This window comes from Sinohyriopsis cumingii, chromosome 1, assembly GCF_028554795.1.
Source record: "Sinohyriopsis cumingii isolate HCF-2022 chromosome 1, ASM2855479v2, whole genome shotgun sequence".
NCBI lineage: Eukaryota > Metazoa > Mollusca > Bivalvia > Unionida > Unionidae > Sinohyriopsis > Sinohyriopsis cumingii.
Window position 1 is genome coordinate 68362710 of NC_142961.1, and position 21353 is coordinate 68384062.

A 21353-nucleotide genomic window follows, 5' to 3' on the forward strand; every position below is an offset into this window, starting at 1 on the left:
GACTGGAAGGGGGGGGGGGCGGGGATGAGCGTTGGTTCGATTAGAGCAATTTGTACAAATGAGCTAGGCAACCGGTGCCGTTACTAGCATAATGGGTTTGATTCTTGCTTGGGACGAACGATAACCTTCTAACCTTATACTGGTGTCATTCAGTACAATTGCACTAAATTTTATGTTTTTTTCTACTTTTCTTCCTTATATTATGCGTACCAATTTTCAAACTTTAGCTTAAATAGAACTTTATGCTTTTATAAAGCGTTAGTTTTGATGCTAAACAGCTTTACTTTAAACTTTAGTGAATTCTATTCTTGTCTTACAAGTAGTAAAATGTGCAGCATTCATTTTATTTTTCTCTCAGAAATGACTGTCTTCCCTATGGTTTACGAAGGCATTACACACATCTAGCGTATTAATTCAATTCTCTTTGCTCCAATTTCAGCTCAGCTGTCGGTCAAGTATTAAATTCCAAAAGAAACAAGAGTAATGAATAAGCAGAATAAAAGTTTGTTTCCTACTTTGATCTTTACATGAGCTGTCTACCGGTATACCAAGACGTAGTTACAAGTTATATTTATTTTCCCAGACATGCACGTATGCAATGAGGTCTCGGAAAACCAAAACGACCCTTCTTTACGAAAAAAAATTCTAATTACATATGTAAAATAAATTCATTATTGACGATTTACGCCTAATCTTCAGTTATAACCTCAGCGTGGTATTGTGCAAATTAACGGTACTTGTTTAAAAAAACAGACATGCACAGAAGACTGTCAGATTGGCATGCGCAGATAAACGGAGGAAAGCATTCTCACGTACGTGCCCATATATTTATATAGTGATACAATACAAAACAACAACCCAGGGACCAAAAATAAAGTTAAGGTTAACGTAAATTTTGGCATAGATTCGTAGTCATTGATCAGATTAACAGTGGCGTCACTAGGGTTGGTGTCACCCATTGCGGTAACTCATGGTGTCACCCAGTGCGGTAACTCGTGGTGTTACTTGCACGGACTCCCTTCCGGCACACAAATTCAAATTTGTTTAGACAGTTATATGCGGTAACTCATGATGTCACCCCCATGAACCCCTCTTCCTGCGCAAAAATTTAAAAAATGTATAGACAGTCATGTGCGGTAACTCATGGTGTCACCCCCTCTGATTGTGTCAACTGGTGCGGTCCGCACCCCCGCACCCCTCTAGTGACGACACTGCAGACTAATTTTATCTTGTAAAGATATTTAAAGCCTACAACGTTGAGCTGGTCATTCTGACATATTGATATGAGAGTCATCACAAATGGCAGTTGTTGTTTGGGTTTAACGCCATTTTCAGCACATGATACATAGATATCAGTATAACTGGATGAGACAAACCTGTGGAAATCACAGGAAGAACCACCGACATACGGGAAACTACAGGTAGGTTTTTTCCTATTCTCATATTCTCTGAGACTCGAACGAACGCGAACGCGAACAGGGGTGAGATGGCAGTGATCATTAAAGGCTTGCGTTTTGGACTACTTGGCCATCAGCAGCTCCACACAAATGACAGTCATTGCTACTTAAAGGAGACCAGAAACCAATGGAAATATAGAATAACAATAAAAGTACTATAGCAGAAAACCTTATTCTGAAGTATCATCTGCGACCGTAACGCCAATATTTAAATATTGGCATATCTTCTAGGAGCTGAATTTCCGTGACCTCGTATGCAAAATTTCCGCGCCTATTCGGTTACTTTCGGGATGTGACGTCATAGTAGCGACTCCAGCAGCCCAAGTGGGAGTTGCCAGAGTAAAAGACAATACCGTTTTGTGTTGCTTACGGGTGTAATAGAACATTAAGAAAAGCCTGTTGACATAACAAAAAAAATCTTTTCCGAAAGATAAAGGCATAATGAAAGATTGGGTACATTATTACAAACGAGTCGATTTCAAAGCAACACCATACAGCACTATGTGCTTGTTACATTTCTCAAAGGAATGTTACGAGAGGGATCATGAAAAAATAGCAGCTCAAAGATACGCAAATGCTAGGCCTAGACTAAAAGTTGGCACTGTTCCAGACATACCTTTGGACATTTTAAATCCTGGGAAAAGTGTTAAATGTGTGAGTTACGAAAACGGGCAGAAGGACGAGTAAGTGACCACAAAATGCAACAATCAATCCACATCTTTTATCTAAAAACAGCAGTGCTAAAAACAAATCTGATAGCCCGACACCCTGGGCCCCTTCTGGTTTTAGTTCCGGCCCATCCTGTATTCAAAGTGAGGTGCCCGTCAGGCTTGTCGAAACAAAAATTGTTTGCCTGAGGAAACTTTGATCGCGCTGGTGAAATGAGTAAATGTATTTTCAAAATGTTGACATACATGCCTTAACACGGCACAATCTAAATCAAATCACCACTGTCCTAGGTGAAATTTAGATTTGATTTTAATCAAATGGAAACTTTGCTAAAAATAAGATTCTAAACCTGTCGTGTTTCGAGAAAACACAATTTTCAGTAAAAATTAAAAATTATAATAAAAAAATGCATTGTATACATGTAGTATGCATAAACGGTAATCTGTAATAATTGGAACTGATATAAAACTATTCCTTGGGCAGTTTAAAAAGCAGCGATGAAAAAAAATGAGGTCAAAGTTTCACATTAACTGTCTGACAACACTGGTCAACAGTGAAATCATTACTACTTGAAAAGGCCCTAATCTGTAGTATTTTGGTGTGCCGAACACGAATATAACCGTGAAAAATTTGTATTGGCTCTCGTTTTGAAGATATTCATATACCTCATTTTCTATGTTTCACTGTGTAAATTTCTCCAGTAGGACTGCAGCAACATCCGGAATAATGATGTAACATTGCATAATACCATCATGCTCACATCATCCACAGTTGATTGCATCATTTTCTGATGCAGTGCAATACTAATGCCATGCGGCTGCTGAAGTAAGTTGACGTCAGCAGTGTACTATACATGTGTAGGCCTATTATACTAATGCCAGGCGGCTGCTGAAGCTGACGTAAGCAGTGTACTATATAAAGCCCAATCAGATAGGTTCAGCATTTAAAATATTTTAGACGTTGTGCGAGACAGTTCAAGCTACTGTTACATAAAACTTATTATTTTATCCATTTACGTACAATAAAGAACAGTAATGCCTCGAAAGTGTGTTAATACCGCGGACAATTTTTGCTATATTTGTGGGGAAGTGACATTTGCCAACCAGAAGAAAAGTATCAATTCTCAAGTGAAGAAGGCATATCATCTTTACTTCGGATGCAAGGTTGGTGACCAAGACAAGCCTTGGGCTCCGCATATATGCTGTGCTACATGTACAACACAGCTTTCACAGTGGTTGAATTGCAAAAGGTCATCAATGCCGTTTGCAGTCCCAATGGTGTGGAGAGAGCCAAGCAACCACCTAAATGACTGTTACTTCTGCTTGGTTCCTCCTCTTTCCGGCGGAATAACGAAGCGAAAGAAGTCGAGAATAGTCTACCCAAACATTCCGTCTGCATTGAGACCAGTTCCACATGGTGAGGGACTTCCTATTCCAGAACCTCCAGCAGAATATTCTCTTGATTCATCTGACGAAGACAAAGGTGAGTCGACCTGTTCTTCTCCTGGTCCATCAGCATGCAGTGATCCAGATTTTCACTGTGGTGCATCATCAACCCCACACAGAATAACACAGGAAGAAATAAATGACCTGATTCGTGATTTGGACTTATCAAAGAACAAGGCAGAATTGCTAGGATCAAGACTCCAACAATGGAATCTTCTAGAAGAAGATGTCACAATTACTGCATATCGAAAGCGCCACCAGCAATTGGAGCCTTTCTTCAGAAAGGAAAGTAATCTGATATTCTGTTCCGATATTGAGGGCCTCATGAATGCTTTAAAAATCACTCATGACCCACAAGAATGGAGACTATTTGTGGACTCTTCGAAACTGAGTCTCAAGGCTGTGCTTTTGCACAATGGAAACATTCTTCCATCTATTCCAGTAGTGTATGCTGTCCACATGAAAGAGACATACGATAACTTAAGGCAGCTACTGAATTCCATTGAGTATAACAAGTACAGCTGGCACCTCTGTGGTGATTTGAAGGTAGTTGCCCCTTTAATGGGACTGCAGCAAGGATATACAAAATACATGTGTTTCTTATGCGAGTGGGATAGCCGAGCAAGGGAAATGCACTACATGAAGAAGGAATGGACTCACAGGCAGAATGTAGCCATTGGAGAGAAGAATATCCAACACCCAGCTCTGGTTGAGGCTCAGAAAATCTTGCTACCACCCCTTCACATCAAACTAGGTTTGATGAAGAACTTCGTGAAAGCCATTGACCGGACTTTGCCAGCATTCCGATACCTGCATGAAAAATTCCCTCGACTCAGCGAAGCAAAGATTAAAGAGGGAGTTTTTGTGGGTCCTCAGATTCGAGAGCTTTTCAAAGATGACCGGTTCAACAACTTGCTGGAAGGTGACGCGAAACAAGCATGGAATGCTTTTCGCCTAGTTTCTACAAACTTCCTCGGAAATGTTAGGGCAGAAAACTATAAGGAACTAGTAGAAGACATGTTGATGAAGTATAAGAAACTTGGCTGCAATATGTCTCTAAAGATTCACTTCCTTCATTCCCATTTGGATTTCTTTCCTAGCAACTGTGGTATTGTTAGTGATGAACACGGCGAACGTTTTCATCAAGATATCGCAACAATGGAACAAAGATACCAGGGAAAATGGTCCACTACAATGCTGGCTGACTACTGCTGGACACTCCTCAGAGATGCTCCCGAACAGCTGTACAAGAGACAGGCGAAGAAATCTAAGATGTAGTCAATGACTTGATTTTTTATAGGTAGGCTATTACAGTTGACCTTTTACTATTGGAATGCATTTCGTTATGTAAACATTAATTTCTTGCAGATTACAAAAAAACTAGAGCCAATTTTGCAATTTGACTGTCATATTCGTGTTCAGCACATAAAAATTGATAAGAATTGACTAATTTTATTTCAGTAACATGACTTTTGTAAAAATTTGTTGTCCAGTGCAATAGAACGGGGGGGGGGACTATTGACCCCCCCCCCCCCTTGCCCGAATGTGCGACCGTCCATTTGACGTGCCTTTTCTCCCTGTGATACGGCTTATTATTCGCCCATGACAAGCCCCTCTTGCATATTCTGGTCAGTTCTGGCTAAATTGCAAAATAGCTAAAGTTTTGATTTAAGTACGCAAATGATAAAGCCGGTGTGACTAATAAACATAATCCTTATCCTTGCATTGATCTTGTGAAAAGAACTGCCCCTCGGACATACTTCAAAGAAACCATGTTCGACAGTGTGTTTATGTGTAAGCACCAGCAATTGATTACCAAATAAACGATGCCTATTTTGTTATTACTTACGATGCCATAGACTTAATTTTAACAGTTCAAATATGCAGTCACAAGTTACTGTACTTGTGGCAACTGTTTTTCTCACGTTTTATGCCCCACCTTATATCCTTAGGTTTAAGTCTTAATGCATGTAACACTGTTTGCTGATTAAAATATTTATTCAGAATTAGTTCTTTAGGGTCGCATATACTGCATGGTATATTTTGTTTTATTCCTTGTAATTTAATCATGATAATTAAACTTTTCATATACGGTAGAGGAATGTCAGGTGTTAACTGGCCGAGTTTCTTTGGCGGAAATGGAGATGCGATTTTGTTTGCAGTGAAAATTTCAAAGTGATCATTCATTTAAGCTAATTGGTGACAATTTTATTCTTTTAATTTTTTTTAAATACTATAGTACTGTTGTAGTTGTTTAAAAAATCTGAAATTCACTTGAATAATGTTTACTCTTCACGTTCTATTTACTGAAGAAGAAAAAAAGAAGAAAAAAAAAACTGTTGTATGATATTAATTATTTCGTCCAGTGCCGGTTTAGACGTGTGTGCGTGTGATTTGAATTTTTAACGTGGCTTTAACAATTTTTCAGTCATATCGCTACGATGTCTGCAGTGTGGCAGTTTAGACTGTGGATTGCATACGTTATATTTAAAAATGGTTTGGGGTTGGGGTTTTTACTTCTGACAAATTAAAATTGACAGACATAATGTAATAATCGTGACTTCGCTGCGCAAAATTGAGAGATATTACGAGATCGGGAGGTAGATGAGGAAATACCCTCAAAATCGGGAGGTTTTTCTCCCGGCTTGACAGTTGATAGGTATGAACTGTCCGGGCTTGTGGAATTTCATTCAGGACTTTAGTTTATTTAAGTCACCAGCTCGGGGCCTGTGCCTAACAAATTTCTTTTAGCACTTACCAGTACAGTACATAAACTATTATATCAGATTGCAGATTCAACTTTTGAATGTGCAACCCAAATGTGGTCTCCTGTCTGCCTGGCTCGCCAATGTTTATGTTTGTATTCGAGGACTGGCTAGTATAGCGTCACGGTACCACGTGATCTGTCGTCTCATCAAAACTCGGAAAAACTCGGCAATTTACGGAATCGTGGTATCTTCCACGCAATATAATCACTACCCGCTTACGATATTTAATTTATAAACATTGCAGTCGAATTAAAATCTGTAGAGAATTACATAGGTAAAAGGACAATTTTGATTTCTAGTCTCCTTTAAATACATGCATGTATTGATCTTTCTGAATTTAAAATCGATTGAGTGAATCTGACATTTAGGATACTGATTTGTCGATCTCCGTTATCAAAACATCAAAAGCATGGCCACATGCCTAGTTAATAATAATTAAAAAACATCCCACAAAACCCCCCAGAAAAAACAAACAACAACAAAAAATAATTGTTCTATTGATCATGTTTACACATGAATAGCATCAGTCACAATTAGATGCTAAGCAGACAAACATGATATCTTTCCTAAATGGCTTACCTACCTACAAGCATTTAGTTATTTCGCTTTCAAAACCTGGCTCTTATTATGGTGCAAACATTAGTCTGTTGTCAGCCCTAACAGCCTTGGTGCTCGTGTCTAGTACAATATTAACTTTGAAATAAGTATGGGGGGGATGGGTACCGTAACACTGATAATTGGGTACGAAATTGATTTAGGTATTTGCAGTTGTGGGTTTTGTTTTGCTGCGAAAGACAAAACGATGATAGAATAAAGGCTCAAAATAAATGTTGGTCTTGAAAGGTCTCTGGAATATTGAAGTTTCCGATTCTGGTGATTTTCAATATATATATATATATATATATATATATATATATATATATATATATATATATATATATATATATATATATATATATATATATATATATATATATATATATATATATATATATATATATGTGTGTGTGTGTGTGTGTGTGTGTGTGTGTTTGTGTGTGTGTGTGTGAGAGAGAGAGATTTGGATTTTTAACGTAGCTTTAAAAAAAATTCAGTACTATCGCAATGATGTCTGCAGTGTAACAGTTTATATAGTGATGTCTAGCACTGGGGCATCATGCCGCAGTCATGTAGCATGATGTCCCACCCAGTCACATTATCCAGAAACCAGGCCGACCAGTCCTAACACTAACCTCTTGATGCTGAGCGTTAAGCGAGGCAGCTGTTAGTAACATTTTTATAAGTTTTTGGCATGACTCGACCGGGGATCGAACTCATATATACAGACAAATATTATATATATATATATATATATATATATATATATATATATATATATATATATATATATATATATATATATATATATATATATATATATATAGCTCATATTTGTCTGTGAGAGTAGATTCCATATTACAATTGTTATGGGGGGGGAGGGGGCCTGAGTGGACGAGTGGTCTAAAGCGCTCACCATTCCGGATCACTGCTACCTCACCTCTGTCTGCGTGGATTCGAGGCTCGACTAACGTGAGCACGTGAGAAAGCCTGCCAGTCAGTATCTTCTCGTTGGTCGGTGGTTCTTCCCGAGGTTTTCCATGGCTCTTCATCCACCATTTATACTGGCCCCCATGTATAGCCTATCTTGTGTTAAAAAAACAATGGCGTTAAACCCCAAAACAACAACAGCAACAACAATTATTGTTTGTCTGTAAACATGCTTATAAAGGCTTGAGTTCTAAATAAAGCCTGATTCTGACCTTAGATTATTCTAGAGACGAATTATGTTTACTGTTTGATGGAAATTTCCATTGAACTGACCTTCTTCCTGGTGCTTGAATTGTCTCTTAGGTTTTTATATTAAGATTAATTATGTTATTCCATATCTTAACATCAGCCTTACTGAAATCAATTTTAGTTCTTTTCAGTTGAGAGGAATATGGATTTTTAACGTAGCTTTAAAAAAAATTTCAGTACTATCGCAATGATGTCTGCAGTGTGACAGTTTATATAGCAATGTCTAGCACTGGGGCATCATGCCGCAGTCATGTAGCATGATGTCCCACCCAGTCACATTATCCAGACACCAGGCCGACGAGTCCTAATACTAACCTCTTGATGCTGAGCGTCAAGCGAGGCAGCTGTTAGTAACATTTTTATAAGTCTTTGGTATGACTCGGCCGGGGATCGAACCCATATATACAGACAAATATTATATATATCTGTGTGTGTGTGTGTGTGTGTGTGTGAGAGAGAGAGAGAGAGAGAGAGAGAGAGAGAGAGAGAGAGAGAGAGAGAGAGAAAATCTGGAATCGTATTAAAACTTGGGTTGCTGTCTGTAAGCATGATTAGTGTCTATTTTTTTTTTAGAATCACGAAGAAAGAAAAAAAACAACCAAAGGAAACATGTGCCAAGAATAATTGTTTCAATAACGAATTCAAAGAAGGAAACAAATGAGCGATTTATGTGAAAAAAAAATCCTCTTATCTTTAAACACACTTCAAACTGACAGATCGGTTTAAATCTGATAGGAAAAAGGAAAATTAATTTGCTAGCAAGTACACAAACTCCTGCAATTCACATGTTTACATTTTGCAATCAAAGATAAACTTTGGTTTGTTTTATTCCGCTGTGAATGAAGTACAGTTTACACCAGAATTTAGTCAATCCCAGATTTTATCCATGGATTTGTCAGTGACCAAATCTCTGTTTCACTTTTTTTCATGAAAATATCTTTGAATATTACATGTAAGAAAAATGTAGCATATTTGTAACCCCAAAAAATCGTAATAATTTCAAACATGGTTAAAAATCAATCCAGTTAAATAATCAGCAAGTGCTGTTTTTACCTTTTACATTCGACTTTTATGTGATATTTCGTTCTACTGAGTCGAAATTTGGCCTTTAGCTTTAAAATGTAAACTAGAGCAAAATTCTATAAGTGTATCTGGGGGTAAAGAAATAAATAAATACATATGAAACAAAGATAAAGATATATCTTTTATCCAAAATTGCAAATATCTATTATCTCAAAATATCAAAAAGATTTTAAATGATACAAACAATACTCAACGAATGCGTCGAAACAGTTAGTGATATTTACCATGATACTCAATTAATGCGCCGAAACAATTAGTGATATTTAGCATGATAATCTATAAATTCGCCGAAACAATTAGTGATATTTACCATGATGCAGCAAGTTCAATGAAAACAATCAATAGAAAGCAAATTGTAGCTGTGACATCTCCAAGAAGAATTGTTAATGTCAGCCTTGATTTGATACAGATTGGACAAACGCCATAAGCAAAGATTTAAGATATCTAAAACAGCTTAGATTTAAACGTACAAGTGAATCACTTGAAGATTATAAATTTGATAGAAATACGTATAAATCTTTTATAAGAAGCACACAATAGCAATACGAATTAAAACCAAAAAAAATTCGACTTTTATCTGCCTTATACTCTAAAGATACACAACTTTTCTGGCGCTTTGTAAATAACCCAAGTACTGGTATGCAAAACAGTATCACGTCTGCAACTTGGTATGAATATTTTTCGGAATTATTTAATTTTTCCAGTTCTGTTGACCAGATACAGGAAATTGAAAACATTGAACTAATTCACGAGACTTTAGATAGACGCTGAAGATGAGGTTATGCTTTGCATTGAGTAAATTGAAAGATAACAAAGCTGGAGAATACATGCTTTATCCAGCGACTTCTTTATAGGTACAAGAGACATAATAACACCAATATTAACGATATTATTTAATAAACTATTCGATGTTGGATAATATCCAGAATATTAGTCAACGGCTATCATCATACCAAGTTAGAAGAAAGGGGATGCAAATGAACTCTCCAATTACAGAGGCATTAGTCTACTACCTGTATTAAGCAAAGTGTTTACATAGATTTTAAATAACAGAATAAATAAACGGGTGGAGGGAAACGAATTACTGGGCGAAGAGTAAGCATGATTAAGAGCGGGGCATTACACAGCAGATAATATATTTATATTATATACATTAATTTGTAAATATTTAAGAAAATGTAGGGGTAGATTGTATACAGTATTTATTGCCTATGAAAAAGCCTTTGATATCATTAGAGACACGTTTACTGTACCAAAAGTCAGTTAATGAAAATATTAGTGTAAAAATGTGAAGAACCATTAAGGCAATTTATATTGATGTAAAAGCATGTGCTTAGTCCAACAGCCTTATTACCGATGTGTTTAATTGCCCTTTGGGCATGCAACAAGGTTGTGTTTTATGGCCTTTACTCTTTTCTTTATTTTTTAATGATTTGAAACCCTTTTTAGCTGAAGGAAACAGGGGAGTGTCTGTAGAAACATTGGAACTATTTTCACTGTTGTATTCGGACGATTTAATTGTCTTTGAAGACACTACTCACCGGTTGCAAAATATGCTCAGTAGGTTGCATACATATTGCCTATAGTGGAAATTAAAGGTGAATATGGAAGAAAAAAACAAGAGTGGTTGTATTTCGCAGAGGTGGCTATCTCAGAAGTTACGAAAAGTGGTAATATGGTCATATAGAGGTAAATATTGAACCATATTATAAGTATTTAGGATGCATATTTTCTTCCAAAGCTCTTGCTATATGTGCCAGAAAACTCTGTCCTTGCAGGCGCTAAAGGCTGTGCATATATTGAAACAGAGCCTTTCAAAATTTGGGCAGATTACCCGTAACTGGATTGCTTCGTCTATTTGACGCGAAGATAGCTCCCATACTTAATTCTGAAGCTGAGGCTTGCGGGTTTTATGATGCCCACGATACTGAAAAGCTCATCGGTACATATATCCTTGGTACATTAAAGTCTACTCATAATGCATTCGTATATAACGAATTAAGAAAAATTAGTATGCAGTGTATAAGATATAAACGTATTTTGAAATATTGGCTAAGAATTCTAAAAATGCCAGAAGACTGATATCCTAAACAATGATATGATTTACAGTTAAGATGGGGGTGGGGACAGTTATGATTGCTGGGCTAACAATGTTAAAAAGCTTATATTTACATTTTGATTTAGCAGTGTTTGGTGTACTCAGGGCGTAAATGATGAAAATACATTAGATTGTTCAGCCAGAGATGTGAAGATACTTTTAGGCAAAAGCTGCAGGATGAGATTAAGTCGACGAAAAGACTGCGTTTCCATAGTTCACTGCTAGTAGAATTCTCTTGTTAGAGATATTTAGAATTGTTAGGAGATAATGATCTTTGTTATATAATCACTACGCTTAGAGTGCTGAACTTGCCAATCAGAGGTAATACTTGAAAATATGAAAGTATCTGCTTTGAGGAAAGATGGTGTCAAATTTATTACGTTAACATCGAAAATGAATTCCATTTTATTACTGCTTGCCCTCTACATAGAGAAATACAAAGAAAATACTGACCCACCTTTGTATATAAAAATTCAACTTTGGAAAAATATAGGTCCTTTATACACAGTGATACTAGTAAAATTCTAATGACTAATTTAGCAATGTTTACTATAAAAGCCTTGAAGATTAAAGAAACAGTTTTATCAACGACTCCTGCTACATAAGACTTTGGATCAGTATCGCAAATCTTGCTCCACACAAGTTTTAGGGTTACCCTTAAATCCGTATTTTGATTACTGTGCAGTATATACTTGTATCTCACATATATTCGAGGAAAAAAAAACACACCAATAAGTATTACTTTCATGTATATTACTTCTTATAACTACGATGTTCTTTTTGTTACGCATTATATCATCTTTGTGTACCGCATGAGGTATGTATATATATGATGGGTCAGTGGCCTATATTACAAATAAGCATTAAGTAAAAATCATCACTTAAAAAAAGTGACCACCTGACATAAATCTAGACTCTTAAATGGACAAACTAGTCCCAAAATAACGGCAAGATTTGCTAAGATAAAAATGACCGGAAAGAAGAAAAATAAATATCCAACAAATATAAAATAGTTTATAGCGATGAAGTTTAGTTCATTATTTTCTTTTTTTATTAAGAAAACGCTGTCGTCTCATATTATTCTAAAAATATTTTAGCCTTGAGAAAGTGTGTGTGTGTGATTTGGATTTTTAACGTAACTTTAACAATATTTCCGTCATCGCTATGACGTCTGCAGTGTGGCAGTTTATAGTGATGTCTAGCACTGGGGCATCATGTCACAGACATGTAGCGTTGTGTCCCACCCAGTCACATTATCCTGACACCAGGCCGACCAGTCCTAACACTAACCTCTTAATGCTGAGTTCCAAGCGAGGCAACTGTTACTACCATTTTTGTAAGTCTTTGGTATGACTCAGCCGGGGATCGAACCCACGACCTCCCGCATCCGAGGCGGACGCTCTAACCACAAGGCCACAGGAGCAGTCTGAAAATTTTTGTACACTTAATTTAGGTCTTAAATTTGATGATATACTATGCATGAAAGCCATTTTTTTTTCACTCCAGCCTGATATGAAATTGAAACTTTCCCTAACCTTTCTTCGTGAATAGCTGAAACGATCATAAGAGATAATTTCGGTGACACAAGTTCTGTGCTAAATTGCTCTAATAACAATCAGCAGGTCAATCTTGACGTCACATTTGCCCTTCCATTGCTCCTAAAAGTATTGTACGTATGTAATATTTAATTGCGTGTGTGTGTGTGTGTGTGTGTGTGTGTGTGTGTGTGTGTGTGTGTGTGAGAGAGAGAGAGAGAGAGAGAGAGAGAGAGAGAGAGACAGAGAGAGAGAGAGAGAGAGGGTGGGTGTCAGGTTGATATTATGACGATATAAAATATTTCGTTTCACTTCATATTAACACGCATTCTCCTGGATCCACGGTTTACACTTTTCTTTCTGTGTGGAACTTAGATGTAGCGTATACATATAAAATTTCATATTCAAATAATTGGATTAAATATTTTGGTTTTATTTCAGTATTTCAGATTTTATAGGCATCGACGTGTCATGGCTGACATGTTTTGTTTCCTTTGCACAGTAATGTAGATAATTCTATATGACTTAAAAACACTGAGATTTGGAGACTGGGATGCGATTAAAATTGGATTTTTTTATTTTTATTTTCAGGGTCTTGGCCTGACAGCTATCGGATATGTCTCTTGGAACCTAACCCAGTTACCAGATTCCAGTGTTTTCTTGTCTGGGAGATTTGTATGTATTGTTAACTTTGGTACAGTAACTTTTACTGTGTTAAATGATTTGTGGTTCAAAAGGAATTGTAACAGAAAGAAGACTGATAATCTCCCCTTACCAGATGTAGAATATTAGAATGGCTAAAATTAGTATGGCTAGATGAGCTAACTGAAGATAATTTATCCATGCAAAAAATAAATAATAAAATAAAAATGGATATAGAGTCATCTGAGTTGGAAACGATTTGGACTCAACTGAAACATTTTCTAAGCCCAACTTCTCTGCTTTTTCAAATTCGCTCTCGTCTTGGTTGGAGTGATTTGAGATCAGTTATTTACTGCTTGTATTTATAATTCAGGAATTAATGAGTGATCTCAATGTTGATTGAATGAATGGGTGATCTCAATGTTGATTGAATAAATGGGTGATCTCAGTGGTGATTGAATGAATGAGTTATGTCAATGTTGATTGAATAAATGGGTTATGGTTAGGGTTACTTCCCTTACAATGGCTAACTTGATAATTACAAGAGGAATCTTTTCAGCTAATCTGAAAACGTGTTCCCAGTCCTTAAACAAAGTAATAGATTGTCAGCAAACAATTATCAACCTATATATATACCTTAGAATTATTACATCTAGAATTATTACAAGAAAAGACTATCTATTCTCACATTTATTATTTGATTTACAGTGGTTTCCTTTTAATTATAGAGTAAAGTACTTTAAATCTATTTGGATATATAAATTATTTTAATAAATGGTAATACAATTCATCAATCATCCCCTAACTACAGCTTCCTATATATATTCACACAATCTGGGTCTATTTCGTACTGTAATCTTCATTTGCCTAAATTCAAAATGGCTCCAAACAAAACATCTTTGAGATCATTCTTCAGCAGCATTGTGGGATATCATTCCCGCTGTCATTAAGTAAACATCAACACTATTCTTTTAAAAGCACGCTTCAATAATCTTATATCTAATTATGCCGTATTCATACAATTAGAGATACATAACTTGGACACCCACCCACCCTCTTTCTATCTCCAAAACCTACATGTATATCTTATGTATGCTTTAATCTAATGTGTGTATGTATTCGTGTACATATATTATGTAATTACATGTGAATGAGTTTTCTTGTACATATACGTAGCGTGTAGAGTTTTAATATTTTATTATTAAGGAACATGTAAAATTTAATGTTTCAGAACGAAATATATTATCCTCAGGAAAATTATTATTATTATTATTATTATTATTATTATTATTATTATTATTATTATTATAAATTAATTGATGGGGGCTCTTATAGAAAAGAAAAACTTTTCATGATAATGACGTATGTCGACTCATACGTTGAAAAGCGTTCATGATTTAGATGAAGTCGTTCCTTTGTATATATTTTAATTTAAATGTGTGAATTTCACTAATGTAGTCTTTTGAAAACAATATTAAATTTTGTTTAAGACAAAACGTTGTTATCTTATTTTCTCTTTTAGATATTCTCATACTCTCTACTTGGCATAGGATTTGTGATTTGCCTCATAGGTAAGCAACACAACGTCCAAAAATCAGATCTCATTAAATAAATTAACAGTGTTGCAAAGAGGGTCACACAATATTTGCCTAACATAAGGGACCTTGCGAAAAGCTAATTCAACATTCACTCTTGAATGCTCTTGAGAAATAAGCGGACGGCTGGGAATTTGAGCATTAATTTTCTAGCATTCTCTTAGTCCATGTAGGTCGCAACTGCCAAATACGTTGTTCTTTGTCGATAAATTCAAGCTTGTAAGCACACATAGACTTTAATTTGAGATTAAACAAATTTTAAAGCCATTAAGGTTTTACTGAATTATTAGTGGTGTAAAACTTCCACTGCTTTTGAGACAGGGTTATGTTTTCAAGGAATTGTTTCGGTACGAATTTACAGGAACCATATGCATCACACACATCTTTCTACCACTGGAAATTTGATTTCTTTTGTAAGAAAGTGTGTTAATTTTATGTAATAGGAACAGTAACTTGTCAGAGGAGACCGTCGAGATAAACTAGAATTATGTCCCTTTATAATGACAACTGCACTCAGAGCACACATTTGTTCGGTCTAAATCCAAATACCGCTCTGCAGTTATTATGTACATCTGAGAGAGGGACCGGTATTCTGTCAACTTGTTTGCATTGACAACATGCACAATGACGAGAATGTTGGCACACCTCTGTGCTACTATCGTGTACCGTAACTGAAATTTGGGACCAACGAAGGAGTTTTAAGCCTATTCATAACGTAGTTTTGATTTTGCTGAACTCTTCTTACCTTTATCTTGCTACGTACGAGACATAAATAATTCTAAAGCTGAAATCAATTATCCAAGCACTTTTTGTAAATAAAGTGAAGGTACTACGATCATATTCGTCCGGGCGTACGTATGCGCATTTGAAACATTTTTCAATGCCTACTATGTTATTTAAAACAGAGACTCCAGACTTTGGGATATAATAGGTTGTGGTCTTTGTGCAACAATCTTAAACTGTATTTCGGTCCATCCAAATGAGTGTGGAGTTTGCAGGTCGGGTCTTATTGGATATGGGTGGACGCGGCGTGGAGGGGACAGGGGAGGGTGAGGCATTCATCATGTATGTATAAGGTTGAAAGGGGGATGTGAGACGAATAAGAGATGAAAGTATCAAGATAATCAGGCTTTGCTTTAGCTTTGTAGTCTAATATCATGGAATGTCTTAGCCTTATAGTTTAATGATTTAACCTTATAGTTTAATATTATGGTGTGCTTTAGCCTTATAGTTTAGTGTTATGGAGTGCTTTAGCTTTATAGTTTCATATCATGAAATGATTTAACCGTATAGTTTAATATTATGGTGTGCTTTAGACTTATAGTTTAATATTATGGAATGTTTTAGTCTTATAGTTTAATATCGTGTAATGATTTAGCCAAATAGTTTAATGTTATTTAATGATTTAGCCAAATAGTTTAATGTTATTTAATGATTTAGCCAAATAGTTTAATGTTTTTTAATGATTTAGCCAAACAGTTTAATATTACGGAATGCTTTAGTCTTATAGTTTAATATCGTGAAATACCTTTGCCTTATTATGGAATGATTTAGGCTTATTGTTTAATATTATATAACGTTTTAGCCTCATAGTTTACTCGTATGGAACGCTTTAGCCTCATAGTTTACTCGTATGGAACGCTTTAGCCTTATAGTTTAGTATTGTGGAATCATGGTTGTTCAATACTAAAAGCTTCTACACGTTCCAATAATAACAGAACGCGATAACCATAGGAAAGACAAACAGTCAGAGAGAGAGAGAGAGAGAGAGAGAGAGAGAGAGAGAGAGAGAAAGAGAGAGAGAGAATGACTATATACAATTTTTAATAGAAAATGAAAAGTACAAGAGCGCTGTATTTTATGAATAGCGAATATTAATATCACTGTCAATGAACTCTTTACACTGAACGTACAGTAATGTCGGAGTGCACATTACGTCATCTAAAAGAAATACAGTCACTATCATTCGATGAAATGTGAAATGTTCAAATTTTGAAAATCTTGTCCTGATTCTAATTATTAATGGTTATTTTTATTGGCATAGAGCAGAAACTCAAACTTATGTATAAAATTTGTATCATCCACATCCAGTCACGAAGTTCGCACATACATTTATACAGACATTATGCATATGCTACTTTAAAATGGGTGTACATTTTGATAAATCGTTTTACTTTCTGCTTCACGTGACCTCTGTCGGGTCTTATTATTTCTTGGCCGAACGTATCTAAATTAATGAGGACAATATCTGTGTAGTATATTATATTTGATATGCATTAAATAAGACTGATTTTAAAATAATGAAATTTGTAGGTTTGCTTGGATGCATTGGAGGACTGGCCAGCAGTGTATGCTGTTTGAAAGCAGTAAGTAATACTATTTAGGCTCAACCAAAGAAAGACAATTTTCTTATACGAAGACGTGTTTATACACATTGGAAACAAGTGAGACACAGCAAGTACAAGTGCTTTGTCTCTTAGAGATCTTGGTATTCGATCATAGGCACGGGTTACTAAGTCGTTCTAAGGGGTCACTAAATCGTTCAAACGGATCGCTAATTCATTTTAACGGATTACTAAATAGTTATAACGAATTTGAAAAATCGTAATAACAAATTAACAGTTGTTGTAACGCACTGATATTCATTTAGTTTTTGGTTATAACGTATTGTCAAATCGTTGCAACGAAATAATAAATAGTTCTAACGAATTGCTAAATCATCCTACCAGAATATTAATTTGCTTCATCGGATCACTAAATGGTTGTAACGGATTGTTGTAGCTCAAACGAATTACTAGATTGTTCTAATAGATTAATAAATTGTTTAGTAAATCTTTACAATGGATTTGCTCTTCGTTTCAGCTGATTGCTAAATCGTTCGAGCAAATTGATAAGTCATTCTAATGGATTAGTGAGTCGTTATAAAAGATTATAAATCGCTTTAGGTGAATACTTTATCATTCAAAACGAATTACTAAATAGTTCATACAGATTAGTAAATCAATATAATGGAATGCTAAATAGTTTTAACGAATTACTAAATCGCTTGGACAAATTAGTGTAAGAGGGTCGTTCCTTGCAATTGAAAACCAGTATTTAAACACGACTGAGCGCGTTGGTACACCATTAATCAAAACTGGTAAAAACTTTCCAGGGCTTCATTAGACATTTGTCTCACGAAATATGCATTCGCTTAGTTGGGTTCTAAATTTTAAATGAACATTGATAATACATTTTTGTGAATTTATGCGTCGAAAGGCGTAAAGTGCATGGACTCTTTGCTTCTCACTATACTGCACATGTGTGTTCAGAATTACAGGGCAATGAGTTGTAAAACAAACTTCAGCACTAAATTGCATTACACATGTAAGCCCAACCATATAATTTTACGGCCCTAAATCTTAATATTCCGGAATAAAAAATAATATTACATTAGCCCATCAAGTAAAAGAGATGTATACAATATACCTTGTGTATTAGAACTTTGTACTTTACTTTAAGTTCATATTAATGGTTTCAAAATAATCATGAAACAAAAAAAGCAACTAATCAAACATTATAACATTTATCAATGAATAAATAATTAGTTCATATTAAGAAAGTTTCGTTTAATATGTTTGTATCAGGAATTCGTAAATAATCTCGTCTTTAATGGAGTCCACTGTAGTTCTTTCTCCAAAAACATCTTTCGAAAGATTTTTTTATTATTTGGTTGTAACGATTGATATTATACAAAATTCCCTCATTTCTCCTCCATGCTTGTTCATTTAGTTAATGGATATATTACCCAACGAATATGAGGCATCATAAAGGACATTTTTTTCTTCCAGAGAAAAACAAAAATTTATTTTCATTGAAAGTGTAGTCTTCGTTTTGTGCTCGAACAGACAAACGCCGGAACAGATCTAGAACCCTTCTTAAACGAGAAATAAGGCTTTTTTGGACGGAAGAAAGTACCTTACATAGATTTCTCTTAGTAATCTGTGAGAATGATTATCTATTTGTTACAATGATTTAGTGATTCGTTTCGACTATTTACTCATCCGTTATAACGAATTATTTATCCGTTTAAACAATTTATTTATCCGTCATAGCGATTTAATATTCCGTTGCAAATAATTAGAACTCGATTATAATATTTTTTATGTTCGAACGAATGAGTAATCCTTTCGAACGAATTGGTAATGATTAGAACGATTGAGTAACTCGATATAAGGATTTAATAATCTTTTCCGATAATTTATAACAAATTACTGTCCGTCCAACGGTCCAACGATTTGGCCATCCATCATAATGGTTTACAAATACGTAGTACAATTTATTAATTAGCTATAATGGTTTAATTTAATAATCTGTTAGTAGGAATTAGTAATCCGTTTAAGTGGTTTTGTTATCCGTTTGAACAATTTAATATCGGTTAAAACGATTATTTTCAGTAGCACTTTATTGGCGGCCTATTTAGGACTTTTAAAGAGTACATTCCGTCTGATAGATTTTGTTCAAAATTACGTATTGAGTTTTAAAGAGTACATTCTCTCCGATAGATTTTGTCTCAATATTGTTTCAATAATACGTATTCAAAGATTGGGAAATGTCTACATGTTTTTAAACCAGGACAGTTGGTGACTGACAGGATTAAGTTTAATGTACAATGATGAACATAAAGTATTGTTTAATTTTTGTTTACTCGTTACATTCCTATAAAGAATTAAGTCAAAAATATCTTTAAAACATTTCTTTTTAATTTTGCAGAAAAAATGTTTCTTAAAGGTTGGTGTTTTTATCACTCAAAAGCTTAACAGGAAATGATTTATATTACAGTTCATTGCCATGATGACCATATTATTGTTCGTAGACATCGGGGTTGCCATAGCAGGATACACAGAGCAGCGGCAGGTGGGTATTCAGCCCAACTTCACCAAGGCAATGTGCAATCGGAAGATTATTTATTTTATATTTATATTTGCTTCATTGTGGTTTTTTCTTTCTCTCTCATCATTATTTGAAATCTACCATATTCTTACGCGATGGAAGTATATTTCTGCCCTCCTTAACATTTGTTTCCTTCTGTTACGGTCTTTCATGCATTCCAGCGGAAAAAGGTGTTAATATATATCGCAAAGTATATATGACTAAACATGTACGTCCTCCTGATGGACAGTGTGTTGTCTGTTGGGATGCTTGTATGTCTGTATGTATGTGTACGCATGTATGTAATATGCATGCATGTAAATATGTATGTGTGTGTGTATGTATGTATGTATGTATGTATGTATGTATGTATGTATGTATGTATGTACGTAAGCATATATTAGTTGTTAGGTTGCTGAAAGGCATATTGCAAGGTGATTAGGTTGATAGGTATGTAGACAGTTGGATCTGGATGTGGGGCTTGGCATGGTTTAAACTATTGTTTCCCTTCTAGGTTTTCGACGTAACAAAAGATCTCTGGAACGAAATTAATTATGATTTGAAAAACAAAATACAAGCTGATGTAAGTATTTAGCATAAACCTGATGTAAGTATTTAGCAAAACGTGATGTAAGTATTTAATGTTATAGTGATGTAAGTATTGAGTGTTAAAGTGATGTAAATATTTCGTGTTAAATTGATGTAAGTATTTAGTGTTGAATTGATGTAAGTATTTAGTGTTAAAGTGATGTAAGTATTTAGTGTCAAAGTGATGTAATTATTGAGTGTTAAAGTGATGTAAGTATTTAGTGTTAAAGTGATGTAAGTATTTAGTGTCAAAGTGATATAAATATTTCGTGTTAAAGTGATGTAAATATTTCGTGTTAAAGTGATGTAAGTATTTAGTGTTAAATTGATGCAAGTATTTAGTGTCAAAGTGATGCAAGTATTTAGTGTCAAAGTGATGTAAGTATTTAGTGTCAAAGTGATGCAAGTATTTAGTGTCAAAGTGATGTAAGTATTTAGTGTCAAAGTGATGTAAATATTTCGTGTTAAAGTGATGTAAGTATTTAGTGTCAAAGTAATGTAAGTATTTAGTGTCAAAGTGATGTAAATATTTTGTGTTAAAGTGATGTAAGTATTTAGTGTTAAATTGATGCAAGTATTTAGTGTCAAAGTGATGCAAGTATTTAGTGTCAAAGTGATGTAAGTATTTAGTGTCAAAGTGATGTAAATATTTCGTGTTAAAGTGATGCAAGTATTTAGTGTCAAAGTGATGTAAGTATTTCGTGTTAAATTGATGTAAGTATTTAG

The 21353-nt window shown here is 34.9% G+C and overlaps 1 protein-coding gene across 1 annotated transcript in view; it reads left to right on the top strand.

Moving 5' to 3' along the window:
• The first annotated feature begins 1366 nt into the window (after positions 1-1366).
• The window catches only part of LOC149807068 (CD63 antigen-like), a 50504-nt gene continuing 30517 nt past the window's right edge, over positions 1367-21353 (top strand). The window contains exons 1-6 of the mRNA XM_089961453.1: positions 1367-1421; positions 13483-13566; positions 15056-15104; positions 17442-17494; positions 19950-20024; positions 20554-20622. Of these exons, the coding sequence (XP_089817579.1) occupies positions 19959-20024; positions 20554-20622 (135 nt within the window). The 5' untranslated portion in view covers positions 1367-1421; positions 13483-13566; positions 15056-15104; positions 17442-17494; positions 19950-19958. The remainder of the gene's footprint in view (positions 1422-13482; positions 13567-15055; positions 15105-17441; positions 17495-19949; positions 20025-20553; positions 20623-21353) is intronic.